At 39.0% G+C, this 23,445-nt stretch overlaps 2 protein-coding genes across 4 annotated transcripts in view; one reads left to right on the top strand and one right to left on the bottom strand.

Annotated features, from left to right (window-relative positions):
- The window catches only part of col4a6 (collagen, type IV, alpha 6), a 79,818-nt gene extending 72,563 nt beyond the window's left edge, over positions 1–7,255 (bottom strand). For all 3 annotated transcript variants that reach the window (XM_057854335.1, XM_057854337.1, XM_057854338.1), the window contains exons 1-3: positions 7,113–7,255; positions 6,878–6,993; positions 6,741–6,789 (exon numbers count right to left, since the gene is read on the bottom strand). In XM_057854335.1, the coding sequence (XP_057710318.1) occupies positions 6,741–6,789; positions 6,878–6,888 (60 nt within the window). In that variant the 5' untranslated portion in view covers positions 6,889–6,993; positions 7,113–7,255. The remainder of the gene's footprint in view (positions 1–6,740; positions 6,790–6,877; positions 6,994–7,112) is intronic.
- A 1,564-nt stretch (positions 7,256–8,819) lies between these two features.
- col4a5 (collagen, type IV, alpha 5 (Alport syndrome)) overlaps positions 8,820–23,445 on the top strand; it is a 47,009-nt gene continuing 32,383 nt past the window's right edge. The window contains exon 1 of the mRNA XM_057854339.1: positions 8,820–9,167. Within this exon, the coding sequence (XP_057710322.1) occupies positions 9,087–9,167 (81 nt within the window). The 5' untranslated portion in view covers positions 8,820–9,086. The remainder of the gene's footprint in view (positions 9,168–23,445) is intronic.

Below are 23,445 nucleotides of genomic sequence, written 5' to 3'. Positions count from 1 at the left end.
TTTACGTAAAAAAAAAAACGCTAACTGCAGGGTTTATTTGCTTTTAACCAAGAATTGAGACTGTTTTATGTTTATATGAAGAATTTGGGGATTTAAGCATTTATCCACAAGAATTTTCACCAGAAAAGCTCTGTTTACATCAGGCGGCCGCTAGCCTCATTCGCTAACATAGTAGCATTATACTTCGCCATATTTACGTAAAATAAACTCTAACTGCACGGTTTATTTGCTTTTAACCAAGAATTGAGACTGTTTTACGTCTATATCTATGAAGAATTCTGGGATTTAAGCATTTATTCACCAGAATTTTCACCAGAAAAGCTCTGTTTACGCCAGGCAGCCACTAGCCTCATTCACTAACAGAGTAGCATTGTACTTTGACATATTTATGTAAAATAAACGTTAACTGCACATTTTCTTTACTTTTAACCAAGAATTGAGACTGTTTTACGTCAGTATCTTTGAGGAATTCGGGGATTTAAGCATTTATTCACATGACTTTTCACCAGAAAGGCTGTTTACATCAGGCGGCCGCTAGCCTCATTCGCTACAACTACAGTATATAACAAACTGTACAACTGTATAATGACAATAAAAGTCTATTCTATTCTATAATAAGTTGTGATTGCATAGTATTAAGTTTCTGATGCGAAAATTGAGTGATTAATTAGCTGTTGAAAAAAAATTTAATTGCTATTTTGGCTAAAAACTTATATGATATGTTAAATATTGCTATTGTTCCTGAAAATATAGGTGACTATCTCTGCATTTGGTGATTTTTGTGTATCTAGTGTAAAATTTGAGAAATTTATAGGCATTTTAAATTTTGTTATACTTACTTGGGATATTATATATATTTTTTTCCCTTTTTTGGGGGGGGGGGGGGTGTAGCTGCTCATGGAGACTCTTATATGCGGAAGCGAGGTGCCTGTTTTTGTTTTAGGTGGATTTTGGCTTTGGTTTTGAAAATATTTGAACTTGAAGTTTTTGAAGATAGACCCCCTACGGATCGGCCGTGCGCCCCGTGTTATGTCAATATATCATGAAGTCTATGGTACTGGTGTAGACGTCAAGCAGCTAAATCTGCTGTATGTTTAATTTTGAGCTATTTCATGAGGGGATTTCCGTAGATCTTTCATCATTTTATGTGCGTACCACACGCGTCGTTTTTGTCACCACGTGTAGCTCAGAGGCCCTGTTTCCACTCAGCAATAAACCACTTTTTACTCTTTTTATTGTTAGTACTTCCAGTCCTTACAAGATGACTACATTCTATAAATAAGTGATAAGTTCGTGACTTTTGTTTTGGAGGTAAAGCCTTCGCAGAATGCCAAGGTGGGATGCTCATTTGGACTGGAAGATAGTCAAGGAGGAAGCAGAGGGAGTCCGCCGGCCAACAAGCCACAAATCAACTGGCTAGCAATTGCCAGAAAACGTCCGGAGGCATCGGGAACGAGGCGCTCGGCAAACTATAGAGCTTGTATTTTCAAGTGATCGGCATCATCGCTTGATGGAATGTTCCGGTCTATCGCACCTGCAGGGGACAGCCAGACAAGTCTCGCCAAGCTCAGAAAATACAATTGGGTAGGGACTGTGTGCAAACGTTTGGATTTCAGTAATACGTGCTTTCTCTTGTCTTCCCTTGGAGGTTATATTTGCATTTCTACATAGTATTATAGGTTAGCTTCTAAAATCAGGATCATTTTAAAGAGCATACGACATGAGAAAAAAAAAAAGTCTTAAATGGCATTGTTATGTGAATTAGAATCATATTTTGCGACGATTCGACTATATACAACAATTTAGCAAAGCGCTGATGACGAGAAATTAGTCTTTTAATCTGCCGGTTAGCCACGCCTACCATTATAGGGCTTTAGCGTCCCCAACAGGTGGATGACGTCAGCGGTAGACTGGGCTCATCGGTTTATTATTCAGCCCATTGAGGGGGAATTATTCAGAACGAGGAAAACGCGACGAAGAGAGCTGCAAAATGTCATTGTTTCTGTCTCTTTACTTCAATATTTTTACAGGATATTCTTTTTATCCAAGTATTTTTCCCCAATAGCTATATAAATGGCTTGAGAAGGACCAGTCAGCCCGTCGAGGGGGAACTATTCACAACGAGGAAAACGCGACGAAGAGAGCTGCAAAATGTCATTGTTTCTGTCTCTTTACTTCAATATTTTTACAAGATATTCTTTTTATCCAAGTATTTTCCCCAATTGCTAAATAAATGGCATGGTCATGACAAATAACAGTCTTGTGCTAAATGGAATATGAAATAATAAAAATGCATTTATTCAGGACGACATGGCAAAATTCCTCCATAATGGTCAAAACTGTCGACTTCACCTTTACTGTCGCACCTCCCAAACGATATTTTATGACACATAAATCGGACATATGTCATTTCCCTTCTCCGGCTTCGGAGAATGTAAACAAACCAAAAGGCGTGACAGCTAGCCGACATGCTAACCCAAACCGAGTGATGTTTCAAAGTCTTCGAAGCGGAAAATCACACATAACTCGCCTGGATTATTTGACATGACGACTGGGTTGTCGATTGTCTTTGCGGATCGGCAAACCGCCCGGCGCAGAGCAATTTTCAGTTCGTTCCCCGGAGGAGGGCGGCTGCAGTTGTTGTGCAGCTAACGTGCTGCTAATGTGCATGAGGAGAGCTTTTTACAAGCCTATCAATGATCAAACGTAAGTAGTCCTTTATTTAAAGAAAGTTTGTAGTGTTTACTTTGTAATAGCTGTATTAATATTTGACATAATACTAAAGAAGATGTTTACTCACTTCCTCGTAAATCCAATGGTCCCACAGTAAATATCCACGGTGAATGGGAACCTTTTGAAACTCCAAAAAGGCGCATACGCCTCTCCCTCATACAGAATGATTTTTCTGCAGCCGTTTGGCTGGCGTGATGCGAAAAATAAACGTATTAATCCGCAAAATCAGCTGAATCCTTCGTCCTCATACACAACAGTACGCTGTATAGTGAAGAGGACGCCTTCTACCGTACACGTCACAGCGCCCTCCTCCTCAATGCAAGACCAAAGCCGGAAGTCACTCATTTTCATGGCGCGGGATTAAAAAAACTAAATAAATATAGCGATCGCTTCCACACACATCCAAGCGGTCCATATCATTCAGGAGTATAAAATACTGCGTGTATTATGAAATAAACATGCTTTTTCGTGTCACATGCACTTTAAGAAAGGGCGTAGGTTTGGTCTCAACATTGTGTGTATGTTGTGTTGTGTTATGCAGCACCCGTCTCTCTCTAATGTGCTTCTTGATCACGTTTTTCTAGTATAGTTTCCAGCAGAGTTCACTATATTTCTCACAGTTTTTAATTAACGTTAACAGAAACATACAGAAGGACACCTCTCTTTAAGCAGCTTCCTACTCGAGTTTTGCAGATTAGCAAGTTCACACAGTTTAATGCTATGCTAAGTCTGATGAAGGTTGGATTTTCAGTAGCAAAATTTGTGGCATGTTTCCCACCTCCATAACATTGGCGTCTTTTTAACTTACTTACAGAGGCTGCTGCTGGCCGAAAAAAAAAATCTTCTACTCTCTCTCTCCTCTTCGAAGGGGGCAGAGGAGGCGGTATGTTGTCGACATGTATTTCTGACGAGGTTGTATGAGTGTGAGCGTGTGTGTGTCAAGGGGGGGGTCAAGTCATCAGCCAATCAAACGTGCGTTTGAGGTTGGAAAAATGGTTCAAATCTAAGTTTGAACATAATCAAGCTAATTCACTTAATAATGGTACGGAACCAATTCGGTCTTTACAACATATGGGAAGGGAATCTAAATTACCTGTATAGCTGAACTCATTATATAATGCATATAAGGTTGTTTAAAGGTTTGATGGGGACAATTTGAGCATCCTCAAAGGTTGGTAGTGTTATGTCCCTACCGTCCCTATGCAATGCTTGCATTTGATGGCTGTCGGACTCACCCAGTCCAACTAGATTGGACATCTATCACTGTGAGTGACAGGCAATGTTAATTTATGGCTTATGATTATAGCCGTATGAACAGTAGAAGGGTTTTAGTTTTAGTTTTATTCCAAAGTTACGTTATGGTCAAAGTAAAAACGGCTCATTTTTAAAGCAACTCTATCATTGTCAAAGGCAGCCAATTGGCTTTTTTTTCTTATTCTTAAACAATATTCATTCTGCTTCTATTTTCTGTCATTCAATTCAGTATTTTCTAATGGGAATTGAGCACCTTCGGGGTTAGGTATTCTAAAATCAAGGGCATAAGTTTGCATAGGGACGGTAGGGACATAACACTAGCAACTTTTCAGGATGCTAAAATTATCCCCACCAACTTTTAAGCAACCTTATTGGCATTATAAATGACTTCAGTTATATAGGGAATTTAGATTGTTTAGTTAAAGTGGCTTTGTAATGGTTTGTTTTGAAAGTGTTTGCATTTATTTTCATTGATTCGGGTGGATACACGGCCTTCTAGTCTACCTCATTTCACATGGCTGAGTCCATCTGCTCCCTGTTAAGACCAACATAAGCCAAGTTTATGTTTGAGCTCATTTTTTAAAAATGCATTCGTAGTTTAATTTAAAGGAATAATTACCCATTTTTTTGTAGGAGTATGTGTCTGAGCCATTTGTTGAGAGCATTGTAAAAAAGGCGTTAGCATTTTATAGCATTTAAGCTAGCATACTTTTGCTATTTGAATTAGCCAATTGTTCTTTTGTTGTACATAGATCCTCTTTTTTTAATATACAGTACTGTGCAAAAGTTTTAGGCAGGACACCTGCCTAGAACTTTTGCACAGTACTGTATATATACTTAATATACATATGTATATATACATATATATATATATATATATATATATATATATATATATATATATATATATGTACATACAATACTGTGTATATGGCGGAAAACACTCAGGTGACTTGGAGTTCCGTTCTGAGCCCCCCAAGTTAGCCAACTTTCAAAATTGTCCGATATGCATACATCATTGGAAAGCTTAAAATCTCAATTTTCTGGGGGAAGAAAAATTTTGAACAGGAGGGCATTTTTGAAAAAAAAAAAAAAAAAAAAAAGTTTTTTAAACAGCAAAATGCGAAAGCAGAATTACAGACGCCATGACTTTAACGAGACATTATTGCGTACTTATCTTGTTTCGATCCAAAAACTCCATGTAGCATGTATCACAGTGTCAAGAGACAGCTGTGATTGGCCATAGCTGGATTTTTTTTTTTTTATTGTATGGGTGAAACATGGTAATATAACAAGTGTCGCGATGCAGAAATCGCAGACATCAAGTAGTATTTACCCTTTAAACGTTTTTTTTTTCACTTTTTTTTGTTTGGCTTGATTATTTATCATCTAACATATCGGAGAAAATGCGACACTAACAAAAAAAAAATACAATTAAGCGTTAGTCATGAGGTCGATATTCGTGACTTTTTTACAGACGCCATTTTTTCCATTGTGCCATAATTTGTTTAAAAGTTTTAAAAAAATTATTTTTGAAAGTCATTTTTTTTTTTTTTTTTTTAAATGAAATATGAGACATCAATTAATGATTCTAGCTAAAAACGACAGACATTTTGAATAATCAATATAATTAATTACGTTCGTTTTATGGCTAGGTTGAAACAAAAGCGGTTGCGCGACGTCTGTAAACGGGGGTTTTCAGGGTAAAACGGACAAATTAAAAATAGTTCAGGGGCTTAATGTGCCATGAATCTGCTATGGCAGCATGTAGACATGTTCTATCAAACGCAACAGTTGGTTCGGCTTAAAATACAGTAGTTTCTTTTAAAGAGGAGTGCAAGAGCAGAAACTGCTTTTTCAGTCTTGTCTGTGTTTTCCGCCATATACCGTGTGAGGCTCAGCTCAGGTAAAATTTATGTTCCTTATCCGATTACTCGAATATTCGAACTAAATAGTTCATCGATTAATCGACTACTAAAATAATCGATAGCTGCAGCCCTATTTCGAATGAACGAACGAGCACCTGAGACACTATTATGGTGGAAGATTTTGGTAGCAACTTGTTGGTCCCTTTTTTTTTTTTTTTTTTTAAATATTGACACCATTTTAAAACGAGATCTCGATTCTTGGCAGGAGCATATCGATAAATTTTTGGGATACAAAGTATCATGATATATCACCATTTTGATATATTGTCACACCCCTAATGCAGCTTATGCTGTTATATAGTCCCCAACAATGTTAAGACTAAACCTATGCCCTTGGAATGCCAGGCATCCCAGTTCTAACGGATTTGACATCTATCACTGTCAATGGCAGTGAATGAGTTAAGCTTCAACTCATTTCAATGGATTTCTCACACGAGTGAAACGCATTACAAACTTGACGGAGAGGATTAAAACTGATTTTGGAACAAGTTCTCACTACCTGAAATAGAGTGAGGATCACCCAGTGGGCGTGGCTTGATGGCTTTTAATATGATTGAAGGGGCGGGGTTCAACTTGCTCATTCAATGTGAGCGGGCCCACTCAAACAGGGACTACTTTTCCACCACGACTAGAATTCAATATTATTATTCAGAAAAATTGTAATATATTTTAATGACAGAATGCGCAAGTCGGGGCAAAAAAATATGAAAAATCTTTTGAAGTGAGTCCATGTAGGACATGTCAGCTGAGCGCCTCGCTATTAGGTGCATCTGCGTCATAATCGAATAAACATTCAAGGCGCGCTAGTAAACAAACGGCACTCACTGCGTGGCTTGAATGGCTCAGCGCTACGACCACCGCCAACACGCAAACCCTGTCAGTGAGGGAGAAGCATGTCTGTTAGTTTGCGCAAATCGGACTGAAAATAACCCCCTCCACCCCCTTCACAAAAAAGTACCCACAGGAACTTCATGGTGATCCGGCGAGCCGCAGCTTGAGCACGGACTCCCAAAAATTCAGCAGCAAGGCACTTGCAAGGCGCTCATCGACGGCTCCCTCCCTCCGAAGATCCTGTCATCTAACAGCCGCACAAACAGGCGCAAAGTTTTTCAAAAGAGCGCACGCAAACGCAATCGCCAAACTCGCGAGCGGGCTTTACGGATAAAATCCAACTTTTTAGGGGTACAAGTTACTCACCAAAGTTGCAGAGCGGCCAAGTCGCTGTTGCGCTGCGCTCTCCCGGCTGTCGCGCTTCAACTCCGCAGCAAAGCCCCCCCCCGGCCCCCGTCAGCCGGGGTGGGCGGGGCCAAGTCGGCCTACACATGACATGCGAGAGAGCCGGAGCCCGATTTTGGATTGGCTTCCATTGATGGTGATAGACGAACCAGATCTGCTTTAAAAATGAACAATTTTTACATTAACTTGGGAAAATACAGCACTCAAACTATTGTTCTAACCCAGGGGTCGGCAAACCAAAATTTCAAAAGAGCCAAATTGGAGGAAAAGAAAAAAAAGTAAAAAAAAAAAAAACAAATATGTCTGGAGCCGCAAAAAAATGAAAGCCTTATAATGAAGGCAACTCATGCTATATGTATCTATATTAGCTATATTAGCCTACTATAAAAATGACTAAATTGGCTACAAATACAGCCTTCACCATTACTGTATTTTCCGCACTATAAGGCGCACCTGAAAGCCTTGAATTTTCTCAAAAGTCGACAGTGCACTTTATAATCCGATTAGCCTTATATATGGATCAATATTAGTTAATCACGGCATGACATTCCGTTTTGCTCAGCCTCGTCTTGTGGATGCATAACGCAATGCCAACCACTACTACTACTACTACTATTGAGCCTTATAATGCAGTACACCCTATACATGAAAACTGATTTAAAATAGGCCATTCATTGAAGGTACGCCTTATACTCCGACGTGCCTTATATAGGGATCAATATTAGTTAATCATGGCACTACTACTGCACCTTATAATGCAGTGCGCTCTATACATGAAAATGATTTTAAAATAGGCCATTCATTGAAGGTGCGCTTTATACTCCGATGTGCCTTATACAGGGATCAATATTAGTTAATCATGGTTTGACATTCCGTTCAGCTCAGCTCCATCTTGTGGATGCATAATGCAAGGCCAACCACTACTACTACTACTACTACTACTGCGTCTTACAATGCAGTGTGCCTATTCATGATAACAGATTTAAAATAGGCCATTTAATGAAGGTGCGCCTTATATACCATAGGGATCGATATTAATCATGGCATGACATTCCGTTTAGCTACTACAACTGCGCCTTATAATGCAGTGCGCCCTATACATGAAAATGGTTTTAAAAAGGGCATTCGTTGAAGGTGCGCCTTATACTCCGATGTGCCTTATATAGGGATCAATATGAGTTAATCATGGCATGACATATCATAACAGGTTGAAAAACCTAAACAATGAAGTATTTGAAACCAAATCCGTCATCGGTATGATCTACTCAAGCAAAATATCAGATTGTTGCTGTATATTTGGGGCTTGTAGGTGGTCTGCAGTTTGATTTATATTCTGTCATATGCACAGTGAGGCAACTTGATGTCAAGTGTTGGTCTTGTGCGAATTTTTGATGTGCAATAATGTGGTAGGAATGCAACAAGTCGGGGCGTATCAAACAAATAAAGGTTTTATTCCAGACTCCGTTTTGCACAGCCTCAGGCGTGCGCATGGAAGAAGGCGCTACATGATATCCCTCCGCCCTATCTGACTCGCGTCGCTTTCACTTCCCTCGTCTAAAAGAAGCAACAAACATATTGCGCACTGATGGAAATACAGTCAAATTGCAAGTTTTACAAGAGGGGCGACACCGAGGCGTAATTGTACACTTGGTGTCTTTGCGGAGCGAAGGTGCGAGGGGCTGGTATCATTGCGCGCTGCGAGTGGAAAGTAGATCCGGCAGGCGAGGGGCAGGTTCTGGAGCCAAAGCAGAGAGGGGGGCCACAGCCGCACTTTAGCACAGCCAGGAACAGGACCACTTTGGAGCTTCGAAGAGCAGCGGCCGTCCTGTCCTGTCCTGTCTATCACACCGCCGTCGCCTGAATTAGTCTTCCACTCGCGATGAGCGGCCAATAGAGAGGCGCGCTTTTCGTTTGTCAGCGGAGAGCACCGACATCATGTCCGAGAGGCTGGCACGGCTCGCGGTGACCCTACTGCTCTTCGCCCTGTGCGTCGCCGTTCAGCGGGCAGACTCTGCGGTAAGTCCGACTCACTTTTCCCGTCGGGGGCGCAAGTTTCGGCCACTCTCAAATTTCCAAACAGAGTGGCGCCCCTTCCTGCTTTGGAACAAGTGGAGCTCTGCTCTCCGACTTTTGACTCGACAGTGCAACTTTGCGACGTTGGCTTTTGCTTTGGCTTGAATTGCCATTCATGATTGCGTCTGCAACAAAATGGCATTAATTTGAAAGACTTTCTTTCAAATATTGTATTTTAGAACAACATGCGTGAGTGTTGGAGTACACTTGACTTGTCGTTTCACCCTGGAAACTCACGCGCACGCTTTCTAACTTGACGTATCGTGCAGCGTCTAAAGTCAAGCAGTGCGCGCGCCTCATGTAATCTCCCAGCATGAGGCGAATATGAATGCTTGCTCATGAATGATTCCTAATACATACATAGGAATCCGCGCAGGCAGGGCCACGCCCCCAAAGACTCGATTTCAAGTAGGCGTGGCTCGAGCACTTTTTGCTTGCCGGTTACCTTGGCTACTGTTTGGCCAATTGAGTGTCAACATGCTTAGCCAGTTTTACTGTCATTGACAGCTATAGACGTCCAACCCATTTGGACTGGCAAGCCCTTCGACGGGGAGGGGCAACCATAGGCGGAGTTAAAGGGGGGGGGGGGGGGGGCTAGGGGGCCAGGCCCCCCCTGGTGGCCGAAAAGTTTCATTGCATTTAATTGACTTTCTTATATACAGACCCTGACAAAAGTCTTGTCGCTTATCCATTTCGTAGAAACGGAGGAATAAGCGGCATGGAAAATGAATGAATGAATGAATTGCTAATAACTAGGGCTGTCAAAATTATCACGTTAACGGGCGGTAATTAGTTTTTAAATTAATCATGTTGAAACATTTGACGCATTGAATGCATATGCCCCGCTCAAACAGATTAAAATGACAGCACAGTGTCATGTCCGTTTGTTACGTGTTTTTTGTTGTTTTGTCGCCCTCTGCTGGCGCTTGGGTGCGACTGATTTTATGGGTTTCAGCACCATGAGCATTGTGTAATTACTACTAGTATATTTTTTGTTTGAAAAATTTACCAATTTTATTAAAACGAAAACATTAAGAGGGGTTTTAATATAAAATTTGTAATATAAAACTTGTACTAACATTTATCTTTTAAGAACTACAAGTCTTTCTATCCATGCATCGCTTTAACAGAATGTTAATAATGTTAATGCCATCTTGTTGATTTGTTATAATAAACAAATACAGTACTTATGCACAGTATGTTGAATGTATATATCCGTCTTGTGTCTAATCTTTCCATTCCAACAATAATTTACAGAAAAATATGGCATATTTTATAAATGGTTTGAATTGCGATTAATTCCGATTAATTAATTTTTAAGCTGTGATTAACTCGATTAAAATTTTTAATCGTTTGACAGCCCTACTGATAACCTGATTTTTAATTATTCAATTGGTTTCAGAAATGAAAGCTAAGACCCTCCCGAATGATGTTCAATGTACAAAAATATATGTTACACTGAAAAAAAGATTTTTCACTTAAATGAAGACATAAAGGTCAAATTATGGCAAGACAAAAGTTTTGTCGCCTACAGAAAGTGGTGTGAAAATTGAACTAAAAATGCACTTCAAATACAAAAATATGTTACATAACATAAGCAAATTAAGTAGTGGTGCTGTGAGATCCAAATTTAATATTTTGTATGACTTTCATGGGCGTCGGCAAGGATTCATACAATTTATTGATGAAGTGATCAGGAACATCAAAGAAAACAGTCTTGCATGCCTCCAAGAGTTCATCAACATTCTTGGGTTTCGTCTTCCATGCTTCCTCTTTCATCCTGTTCATGTCTGGTGACTGGGCTGGCCAGTCCTGAAGGATCTTGATCTTCTTTGCCTTGAGGACCTTTGAGATAGAGATTGAAGTATGTGATGGAGCACCATCCTGCTGCAGAATTTGTCCCTTTTTATGCTTAGGAATGTAAGAGGCAGCAAAGATTTGTTGATATTTCAGACTATTTATGTTGCCTTCGCACACCTCGATAATGGATGTAACCCCCTTACCATGATTTTGCCACCACCAAACTTCACTGTTTTCTGAGTGAATCTCGGATCCATGCAGGCTCCAGTAGGTCTCCTGCATAATTTGCGGCGACTATGGTGTAATTCAATGGAAGATTCAGCTGAAAAATACACATTTTGCCACAAAACAGTGAAGTTTGGTGCGAGAGATCTGCAGGGTGGAAGGCAACATAAATAGTGTCTCTTACATTCCTAACCATAAAAAGGGACAAAATCTGCAGCAGGATGGTGCTCCATCGCATACTTCAATCTCTACCTCAAAGTTCCTCAAGGCAAAGAAGATCAAGATCCTCCAGGACTGGCCAGCCCAGTCACCAGATATGAACAGGATGAAAGAGGAAGCATGGAAGACGAAACCCAAGAATGTTGATGAACTCTGGGAGGCATGCAAGACCGATTTCTTTGATGTTCCTGATGACTTCATCAATAAATTGTATGAATCCTAGCTGAACCGCATAGATGCAGTCCTTCAAGCCCATGGAAGTCATACAAAATATTACATTCGGATCTCACAGAACCACTACTTAATTCGCTTATGTTATGTAACATATTTTTATATTTGAAGTAAATTTTTTGTTCAATTTTCACACTACTTTCTGTAGATGACAAAACTTTTGTCTTGCCAAAATTTGTCCCTTATGTATTCATTAAATGATAAATCTTTTTTCAGTGGAACAAATATATTTTTGTACATTCAACATCATTTGGTAGGGTCTTAGCTTTCATTTCTGAAACCAATTGAATAATTAAAAGTCAGGTTATTAGCAATTGTTTCTATAAAATGGCAAGGACTGTATGTTCGTCTGTGGGGAGCAGGTGCGCGAGGCTGAACAGACTTGGATTTCACTGGTGTTATAAATGACCTTGCTGTTAAAAAATCTAGTCGCATCACTGTTTGAGGGCTTGATAACCCCAGGAATGTGGAGGTGGCAGGCACAGGGTGTTTAGTTATACTGTTTTATTGCTTTGTAGGCAGGCATAGTACTCTCAGTTGTATTGTAATGTGGCCTACATGGGACAATAAGCAAAAAATGACACTGTCATTGCTTGCAAAGTCGTCACAAGCCGGTGGCAGGGGTGGGGGCCCGATAATGGTCTCTTGTGCCCGGGCCCCTGCAAGTCTGTTGACAGCCCTGTGGACTGGGACTTGTTTTAAAGGTGTTAATAGCATTAAAATATGAAATAACTCGCACATGAAATTCCTACAGTGCAATACATGCCAATTTTGCTTGTACTCCAAATATATGTGAGCTCACTGACGCCACCTAGTGGAGCTTTGCGGGCATATCCACTAACCTTTTCCGCCTTGAACTTTCTTACATAGGGATTCATCAGCAATCTGCGGCCCGATCCCTCTAATGCGGCTCTATATAAAAAATAAAACACAAGTAACATATTTAAAGCAACACTTGGTAACTTTTCAACCGTTTCAAATTTTTCTCCCAAACATTTCAAATTGTGCATTAAGACCTGCGGTATGAACCTAGCCAAAGTCGTATTTTAGCCATTTCAACATATGTTCGTTATCATCTAGTTTTTTACGGCGTCCCTAATTGGACATAAACAGAAATAAAATAAATTTAAACCATCTGGTGCACACCAGATACCAAAAACAATCTGGTAAACATTAGCATTATATAGCATCTAAAGCAACACTAGTTAACTTTTCAACCTTCATAAAATATTCTCACCTGAGTATTTGTTTAATTACAGGGACGTTGTAATGATTTAATTTTTGAAAGTATTTGCATATTGTTTCATTGATTTGAGTCGATATACTACCCTCTAGTGGCGACAGTGAATATGCCATAAATCGTCTAACATGGCTGAATCTAGCTGCTCCCTGTTAAGACCAACGTAAGGTGTATTTATGCTTGAGGTAATATGTTTGTTGATGCATTTGTGATTTAGTTTGGAAGTTTGTTTTGCAGTTTTTGGTGGGAATATGTGTTCAAACATTTTTTTAATGGGGCTGTAAAAAAAAAAAGTTGTATAGCATTTAAGCTAGCATGCTTTTGCTTTTTTTTTTTTTTTTTTTCCCACATTTGTTTTTTATTGAAAAGCCATTTGTTCTTTCAACATAACAGACGCAAAAAAAAATTTTTTTTTTTTTACAGTTTTCTTCTGCTTTTTTTTTTTTTTTTTTTTTTTTAAACAAAATAAGGTTTTACAAAATAAATAAATAAATAAATAATAAAGTAAAAACAAAAACCCAGGAGCAGGGAACTTATTACTTCGCCATATTTTTCACATGAAAGAAATTGTTATGTAAAAGCATATAATTAACCAAAATCATTTCATACAGGCTTAACATATTCTATCCATTTTGTCCAAGTCAAACATGTCCAGTTGTAATTTTAGTGCGTAGGAGATCCTCCCCATAATGAAAATCTCTCCAACTACGTCAATCCAGTCCTCTGTTGTTGGTCGTTCAAGCATGCTTTTGCTATGCAAGTTAGCCAATTGTTGTTTTCTTGTTCTTAACAAAACACTACCGCTTTTGTCCACCGGCGTCGCTAAAATCGACCAAAACTGAAAAGTTACATAGTGTTGCTTTAACAAAGGAATTTAGCTTTGCTATAGTGGCAGAACAAGTCAGGCCTACTTTCCTTGTAAACAAAGCAAATTAACCAACTATGTAAAGTCATGGTGTCACCTTCCAGTGACACCATAACTTTACAGAGTTGGTGAAATACTGATATACGTTTGTTGGAGTTTAAGTGTTGCAGCAATGCTCATCTTCTCTGAGCCAGGTGAGGGAGTTCAGCAGTAACGCATACCTGGACATTTTTCCTTTGAAAGCACCAACAGACAATTAATTTGAGACCCGCCTTCCTGCGCACGCCCTTCAGGTGACGGCGCCGCCGAGTTCTGGTAGCCATAACACCCTGGGGTCATGACATCATGTTTCACCTAAATCCCTTTTTTCCCCCCCATTCTTTTGTGTGAAGCTTGCACACCGTCCAAGTTAAAGTGTCAAGTTCTAGCGACTGGGTTAATTTTTGCCTTGATTTTCCTCTTTTGGGTTGATAGAATTGCATGCAAATTTGTTGTATAGGTTTAAAAAAAAACAAAGAAAACGACAATGCCACGAGAAGTCACAATTGGCCAAAAGTCAACGAGGGCCAAATGCAAATGTTTAGACAACTAATTTGCTCAAAAAGCAGGTCGGGGTAGGGGGGGGTGGAGTTGAGTGAGTGCAGAACTTAACTCACTGCCATAGACGTTCTGTTCATTTGCGTGCCGACCTCCCACTTCAAATGGATTGGACGTCTACTAGTGACTATTGTTTTCGTCACTGATGACAATAACAAAAGTATTTTGTCAACCAATTTTTTTCATGACGATGACGTGACAAGCTAAAAACGTATCCAGGGAGTACGGCTGGGCGATATGGCCTAAAGTACGTATCACGGTATATTGAGCAGATTTACCTCAATAACGATAAATTCGCCCAAGTGGACTGTTATATAATTTGAAAATCTGAATCAATGCGCGAAATACAAATTTTTCCCGTTGATTTATTTCCTAAAAATCAGTTTAACATCTTTAAACAATTGTACGTGCAGTCTAAACTAGGGGTACACGATATCCATTTTTTGAAACCGATACCGATATCGATAACTTCCTGCTCCTCAAGGCCGATACCGATAGGATAATGTATATTAGGGCTGTCAAACGATTAAAATTTTTAATCGAGTTAATCACAGCTTAAAAATTAATTAATCGTAATTAATCGCAATTCAAACCATCTATAAAATATGCCATATTTTTCTGTAAATTATTGTTGGAATGGAAAGATAAGACACAAGATGGATATATACATTCAACATATGGTACATAAGTACTGTATTTATTATAACAATAAATCAACAAGATGGCATTAATATTAACATTCTTTTAAAGCGATCCATGGATAGAGAGACTTGTAGTTCTTAAAAGATAAATGTTAGTACAAGTTATAGAAATTTTATATTAAAACCCCTCTTAATGTTTTCGTTTTAATAAAAATTGTAAAATTTTCCAATCAAAAAATAAACTAGTAGCCCGCCATTGTTGATATCAATAATTACTTACACAATGCTCATGGGTGCTGAAGCCTATGAAATCAGTCGCACCCAAGTGCCAGCGGAGGGCGGCAAAACTCCATAAAACACAACAAGTGAGCGTTTCACTGTACTGTCATTTAAATCTGTCTGAGCGGGGCATCTGTGTTAATTGCGTCAAATATTTTAATGTGATTAATTTTAAAAATTAATTAATGCCCGTTAACGCGATAATTTTGACAGCCCTACTATTTACCCAAATAAATCAACAAATAGGCCGCACTGGACTATAAGCCGCAGGATTGAAAAAGTAGCGGTTTATAGTCCGAAAAATACGGTAGTTTTCTCAAAAAAAGGAAATGTAACACATTACTACTGTAAACTATACAATTATGTGCTATTCTGTCGGTGTTCGTTTTGAAATTGTTGGTAACCTCTATTTATTGATTTATTTATGGACTTAAACTCGAAGTTTACAGGCGTAAAATTTTTCAGTTATTGTTAACTAAAACCAGACGAAATTTGTCCGAGTTTTCGTCGACTAAAACTAGACGAAGACTAACACATTTTGAAATGACTAAAATATGACTCTGACGAAAAAGTATTTTTGTACAAAAGATTACGACGAAAATGAAAAGAACTACCAAAAAAAGACACTGACTAGTGAAAAACACATGTGAATGCACAGCAGCTGATGTTTTTGTTGTCGCGGGTTGTATACGAGAGCTCGTTTCCAGGCTTTGGCCGGAAGCGGGGCGGACTCACATTTAGTCCTCGGTGGGGATTTCGGATGAGCCGTAACACAAAGTGCTTTTGAGGCCAGGCTAATGAGAAAATCAGACATCTGGACCTCCACACTGTTGATTAACGTGATACTTAACTGTCATGTTATTAACTTTAGGAATCAACCTGCTGATTTTTTTCAACCAAATGTAGGACGTCATTGTAAAACGTAAGGATCAGAATCGGGTCAGTGTTTCGACATAAGTGGCGGCGGTCCATAGGACTCGCTGTTCTACTTCCTTTCCCCTACGCTCACTTTGGGCCAAAGACGGCGCTCCAGGACAAATAAGTTTACAAAAACCTGCTTCTCCCATCATGTCATTGCGAGGAGATGTTTGTCTCCACGCCACTTTGGTTTCTGTCCCATTCAAATAAAGCTACTTTTTGGGTAAGAATTAACACTCGGAGACAGGGCTGCCAACAGACTTGCAGGGGCCCGGGGACAAGAGCCCATTAGAAGGCCCCCCCACCACACCCCTGCCACCGGCTTGTCACAACAACATACGCAGTACTTTTAACGCTTTGCAAGCAATGACAGTGTAAATTTTCAAATTATTTGAGATGGACAGTTAAATTTAACAGACCGTAATGTGATGTGACACAATATAAACAATTTCCATCTATTGTCCCATGTAGGCTACAATACAATACAACTGAGAGTGCTATGTCTGCCTGCTAAGCAACAAAACAGTATAACTAAACATCCTGTGCCTGCCCCCTTAACATCCCTGGGGTTATCAAGTACCCAAACAGTGATGCGCCTAGATTTTTGAGAGCAAAGTCATTATACCATCAGTGAAATCCTAGTCTGTTCAGCTTCGCGCACCTGCTCCCCACAGACTAACATATATCCCTGATCTCCCATCAGCTTCTCTCTCCTCGGCTCAGTGAGAGCACAATGTCTTGTCATACCGCAGCTCAATAGGCTTCAAGCGGCCGGTGACAGACTTGAATCAGGCTTTGGTCACGGTGATCGCGAATGTAAACGTTCAGTGTTAGCGGCTTTTGTTAACTTACCGACATCACTGTCCACAGCCAACTCTAGCCCTAATTCTCTGACTTCTTAATAGCCACTGTGCTGCAGCTCAGTTTCTGGGTATTGGCAATCTTCTTGTAGCCTTGGCCATCTTCATGTAGCGCAACAATACGTCTTTTAAGATCCTCAGAGAGTTCTTTGCCATGTTGGAACTTTCAGTGACCAGTATGAGACAGTGTGAGAGCTGCACTTCAAATTTGAACACACCTGCTCCCTATGCACACCTGGACCAAGTAACAATAACGAGTCACATGACATTTTGGAGGGAAAATGACAAGCAGTACTCAATTTGGACATTTAGGCATGTAGTTTCTAAGCGGTGTACTCACCTTTGTTGCCAGGGGTTTAGATATTAATTAGGGCTGTCAAACGATTCAAATTTTTAATCGAGTTAATCACAGCTTAAAAATTAATTAATTGTAATTAATCGCAATTCAATCCATCTATAAAATATACCATATTTTTCTGTAAATTATTGTTGGAATGGAAAGATAAGACAAGATATATACATTCAACATACTGTACATAAATAGTGTATTTGTTTATTATAACAATAAATCAACAAGATGGCATTAACATTAATAACATTCTGATAAAGCGATCCATGGATAGAAAGACTTGTAGGTCTTAAAAGATAAATGTATAAATAAATAAAATTATATATAAATATTTATAAAAATTTATAGAAAATAAATAAAAGATAATAACTAGTACAAGTTATAGAAATTTTATATTAAAACCCCTCTTCATGTTTTCGTTTTAATAAAATTTGTAAAATTTTCTATCAAAAAATAAACTAGTAGCCCGCCATTGTTTTTGTCAATAATTACTTACACAATGCCCATGGATGCTGAAGCCTATAAAATCAGTCATACCCAAGCGCCAGCAGAGGGCGGCAAAACTCTGGAAAAACACAACAAGTACACATTTCACTTTGCTGTCCTTTTAATATGTTTGAGCGGGGCATTTGTGTGTTAATTGCGTCAAATATTTTAACGTGATTAATTAAAAAAAATTAATTACCGCTCGTTAACGCGTTAATTTTGACAGCCGTAATATATATATATATATTTTTTTAATTAAATCGTTTTCTAATTGTATTTAACGTTACAGACAAAATGTCTTACACTCATCCAGAGTCTTTAGTTTTGGCTTAAAGTAGGGCTGTCAAATTGATCACGTCAACGGCGGTATTAACATTAAAATATTTAATGCAATTAACGTATGCGCTGCACGACCCACTCACGCATTGTCGCGTTCATTCTATAATGGCTCCGTATTACGTATCCATAGAGCTAAAAGGCAACGTAGAATGAGTAGAGAATTTTGGCAGCCTTTGAAGCCTTTTTTTAATTGGCTAAAGCCTTACAATCCTTCTCTCAATGATTAGAAATATCGTGGGAAGCAATGTGGGGAAGAAAGGTAGTAGTTGATCTTTTTCTTAACACCCTATGTTATTTCCCAACGCTGAGAAGATATATCAATTGGTACCATTACGCTAGGGCTGCAGCTATCAATTATTTTAGTAGTCGATTAATCGATGATCTTGTTAGTTCGAATAATCGAGTAATTGGATAAGGAACATAAAAAAAAAATTAAAATACCTGAGTTTAGCCTCAAACGGTATTAAAAAAATAATGAATAAGGATCCAAGTACAACAAAAGTACAATTGGCTTACTTACATAGCAAAGGTCCGCTAGCTTAAATGCTATAAAATGCTAAATTTCTATTTTTACAATGCTCTTAACAAATGGTTCAGGTAATATAGATATAAACTAAATTGTGACTGTATTAGGGCTGCAGCTATCGAATATTTTAGTAATCGAGTAATCGACTGAAAATTCTATCGATTAATCGAGTAATCGGATAAAACAAATATATTTTTGGGTGAAGACCAATTATAAATATACATGAGAAAACAAGACATTTCATCTAATCTTGAACCATTTTCAGTCAATCAATGTCTTTATTTTTGATGTATGTTGTTGAAAACAGCCAACAACTGCATCTCAGATGTAACTAAAATTAAAAAAAAGACTAATTCACTGCTATCACTCAAAAAACCTTTAGATCTTATTTTAAAAAAAAAAAATATATATATATATATATACACACATATATATACCTAAAAATGCCGTTACGCTTGATAACACACATCACTTAAAAGAATGTCTATTTTTTATTATTTCTAATTTGAATTTCTATTTGTGTCAAGCCATTTTTAAGTTCTAGTTAAGTTTTAAGTTAGTCTAAATTGTAAGTCCTGATAGGATTTTGAGTTTTTGCAGTGTTCAAAATAAATGTATGATTACAGGCTGTATTGGAGCGCATTAGGGACCAGTGCTACTTGGTGTTTTATCCAGCAATAACTACTGAGCTAAAATTGATAGTTAGCATGATTAAGTTTTTATTTTACACCCTCATCACTCCACAATGCTATGTTATGTTAAAGCCTGTACGTAAGACACGTTAGCCACGCATCGACAGTGGTCATAATTAATAGAAACCTAGCCCTCCGCAGGGCTAACGTTACGTTAATCTCATTTATTAGCGCTTAGCGCTCTTTATTAGCGCTTAGCGCTCTACTGCTTTAAGATGGCGGCTGTTTACTAAGGGCTGCCCAGACGCGACCGAGTCTGTCATTTCGCATCTAGTTCAACATATATATGATCTCTATGAGACTCGTCAGACACTACCTGCTACCAATAAGCATCGTGCGGGCTAGTATTTAGCAACGTCGGCGTCGTTTTTAGCGGCTGTCGGCTGCAGTAAGTTATTTTTCTCTTCTTCTTCCTCTACGTGACATCAGCGCGTCCCGCATTAAAAGTAGTCCAAGCAAAACGTGATGCATAGAGCTGTCAAAATAAACGATTACTTGAGGTGAATAAAACTACTCGGATCAGTTTTTAAACTCGAGTAACTCGAGTATTCGTTTCAGCTCTAGACTGTATTAAAAAACATTAGCTCAAACAAAAACTTAGCTTACATTGGTCTTAACAGGGAGCAGCTGCATTCAGCCATGTGAAATGAGGCAGACCGGAGGGCATTGTATCCACCTTAATCAATATGACGAAATGCAAACACTTTCAAAATAAACCATTACAATGCCACTCTAGTAAACGAATACTCGAAGCAACAAATTTTAATTCGAATATTTTTTTCAAATCGAATACTCGAGTTAATCGATTAATCCTTGCAGCACTACATTACGCACAGTCATGGTTGCACTTCCCATCATGCATTTGGGCAGAAGTTAAATGGCTGCAGTATCATTTACTGAAATCTCATAAAAATCCTCTAGATGGCAATATTTAGTCACAATATACAAAGTCACATTTATCCTTTAAGAATTAAAGTATTTCTATCCGTGGAGCCCTCTCACAGAAAGAATGTTAATAATGTAAATGCCATCTTGAGGATTTATTGTCATAATAAACAAATACAGTACTAATGTACTGTATGTTGAATGTATATATTTGTCCGAGTTTTATTCTTTTTTTTTCTTAATGTATATGATCGGGAAAAATTATCGGGAATGATTGGAATTGAATCGGGAGCAAAAAAAAGCAATCGGATCGGCAAATATCGGGATCGGCAGATACTCAAACTAAAACGATCGGGATCGGATCGGGAGCAAAAAAACATGATCGGAACAACCCTAATGTTTTTAAGTATATATTGAGTAGAACATAATATTTAATCAGACAATGATTTAAATAAAAATGAAATATGTGAACGTAAAGTAAAATAATGGTCATTCAGGGGCCCCTGTGGTCCTGAGGCCCGGGACAACGTCCCAAGTTGCCCCCACCTGTTAACGGGCTTGCTCAGAGATGAGTCCGATCAAGGTGCGTCTCAAACCCCGTTTCCAAATCACGGTCGTGTGGACTCGATTAATCCGGGTCAGTGCGGTGGCTGGAATGCGACTAAGCTGGGGATAAAGCATAGGGCAACTCTCGCTCTTTTGCCTTCCTTCCTACGCCTTCGGCCATGTTTTTTCACCTTTGCGCTCAGTAAGTGCATCTCCGTAGGAGGGGGGAATTGGAAAAAAGTCAAGCTAGCTGTTTTTCGCGAGCGCGTCGGCGCCGAACGCGCGGCATTCCTGGCCCCCGCTACACAAACAAGCACCCCGACGGGAAGTCCGACATCTGTCGCGAGAACCGACAGAAGCGGGGACCTCTCTTTGGCTGTTTCTGCAAAAATTTTCAGGCGCGAGATGAGCCAAAAACCTGCCCTGACCTGCCTCTGCGCAAGATTTCCTCTGGAGAGCTGACAAGCAGGCGAGAGCATGTCTGGCCCAACATGTCAAAGCACTTGCCAGGAGAGACGGCATCTAATAGATTGTGTAAATCCTCCATAAATCATATAAATGAGGCAGTAAAGGAAGTGACGGGCTTTGATTTGTCATAACATTACCTTATTGATTGCTCCCGCGTTGATGTTAATGGGAGATAAGCAAATATTACTAGCTGACGCACGTAGGCCTGTCGCGATAACAATTGATTGACCAATTCAACTACTAATGTAGTGACAATGAATCACCCATTCAAATGCAATAAATTGTTATCCTTAAATAAAACACAAACTATGTTAAAAATAATAAATACTACACAATAAAACATAATGCATAACGAGTCATTTGAAAGGTAGCCAAGTGCAAAATATGATCCAGCCAATGTTCTCTGCCAATTAGAGCCCATCAACCGAATACCATAACTAGCAATTAATGAAACAACTGGAACAGTACCTGAAGAAATACAGTGGTATGAAAAGTATCTGAACTTTTTGGAATTACTCACATTTCTGCATAAAATCACCATCAAATATGAGCTGATCTTTTTCAAAATCACACAGATGAAAAAACAGTGTCTGCTTCAACTAAAACCATCCAAACATTTATAGGTTTTCATATTTTCATGAGGATACTATGCGAACAATGGAAAAAATAAGTAAGTGAACCATCACATTTAATATTTTGTGGGGCCCCCTTTGGCAGCAATAACTTCAACCAGATGTTTCCTGTAGCTGCAGATCAGTCCGGCACATTGATCAGGACGAAACTTGGCCTATTCTTCTCTACAAAACTGGTGTTGTTCAGTCAGATTCCTGGAATGTCTGGCATTAATCGCTGTCTTTCGGTTATGCCACAGCATCTCAATGGGGTTCAAGTCTGGACTTTGACTTGGCCACTCCAGAACGTGCATTTTGTTCTTCTGAAACTGGATTTACTTCTGTGTTTTGGATCATTGTCTTGTTGCAGCATTCATCCTCTTATTAGCTTCAACTGTCTGACAGACAGCCTCAGGTTTTCCTGCAAAACTTTTGAATTCATTTTTCCATTATTGATTACAAGTTGTCCAGGCCCTGAGGCAGCAAAACAGCCCCAAATCATGATTCTCCCTCTACCATGCTTCACAGTGGGGATGAGGTGTTGAAATTGGCGAGCTGTCCCATCTTTCCTCCACACATGACGTTGTATGCTAGTCCCAAACAATTCAGCTTTGGTTTCATCAGTCCACAAAATATTTTGCCAAAACTTCTGTGCAGTGTCCAAGTGCCTTTTTGCAAACATTAAACGTGGAACAATTTATTTTTATTTAGACAGCAGTGGCTTCCTTTGTGGTGGCCTCCCATGAACACCATTCATTGTTTTACATAAAGTTGATGTGTGCTAAGAGATTTTGGACTGTGCCAGTGATTTCTGTAAGTCTTTAGCAGACACTTTGGGGTTCTTTTTTTACTTCTCTGAACTCTGCGCTGACCATCTTTGGTGGAAGGCCACTCCTTGGGAGAGAAGCAACAGTGCCAAACTCAATTCTTACTTGGTGTGTGTTTTATAGTGGGCAGGGCAGCTTTAAACCACTCATCAGTGAATGGGCACGCACCTGACTTGAAGTGTTTGTTAAAATTGGTTTCTATTGTTCTGTAAGTCTCCTTAGGCAGAGGGTTCACTTACTTATTTTTACCCCTTCTGTCATTGTTTGCATGCTATCCTCATTAAAATATGAAAACCTATAAATGTTTGGGTGGTTTTAGTTAAAGGAGACACTGTTTTTTCATCTGTGTGATTTTGACAAAGATCAGATCACATTTGATGGAGATTTTAGGTGTTTTATGTGTCTTTTCGTCATGCAAGTAGTGTCAGTGATAGATTTATTTTTTTTTTTTAGAATTTTCGCATTTTCACATGGCTGAATCCAGCTGCTCCCTGTTAAGAACAACATAAGCTTAGTTTTTGTTTGAGCTAATTAGGGCTGCAGCTATCGAATATTTTAGTAGTCAATTTATCGTTGGACTAGTTAGTTCGAATAATCGAGTAATTGGATAAGAAACA

Source organism: Corythoichthys intestinalis, chromosome 13 (assembly GCF_030265065.1).
Source record: "Corythoichthys intestinalis isolate RoL2023-P3 chromosome 13, ASM3026506v1, whole genome shotgun sequence".
Classification (NCBI taxonomy): domain Eukaryota; kingdom Metazoa; phylum Chordata; class Actinopteri; order Syngnathiformes; family Syngnathidae; genus Corythoichthys; species Corythoichthys intestinalis.
Note: the sequence above shows the minus strand (reverse complement) of the source record. Positions and strands in the feature narration are given on the sequence as shown.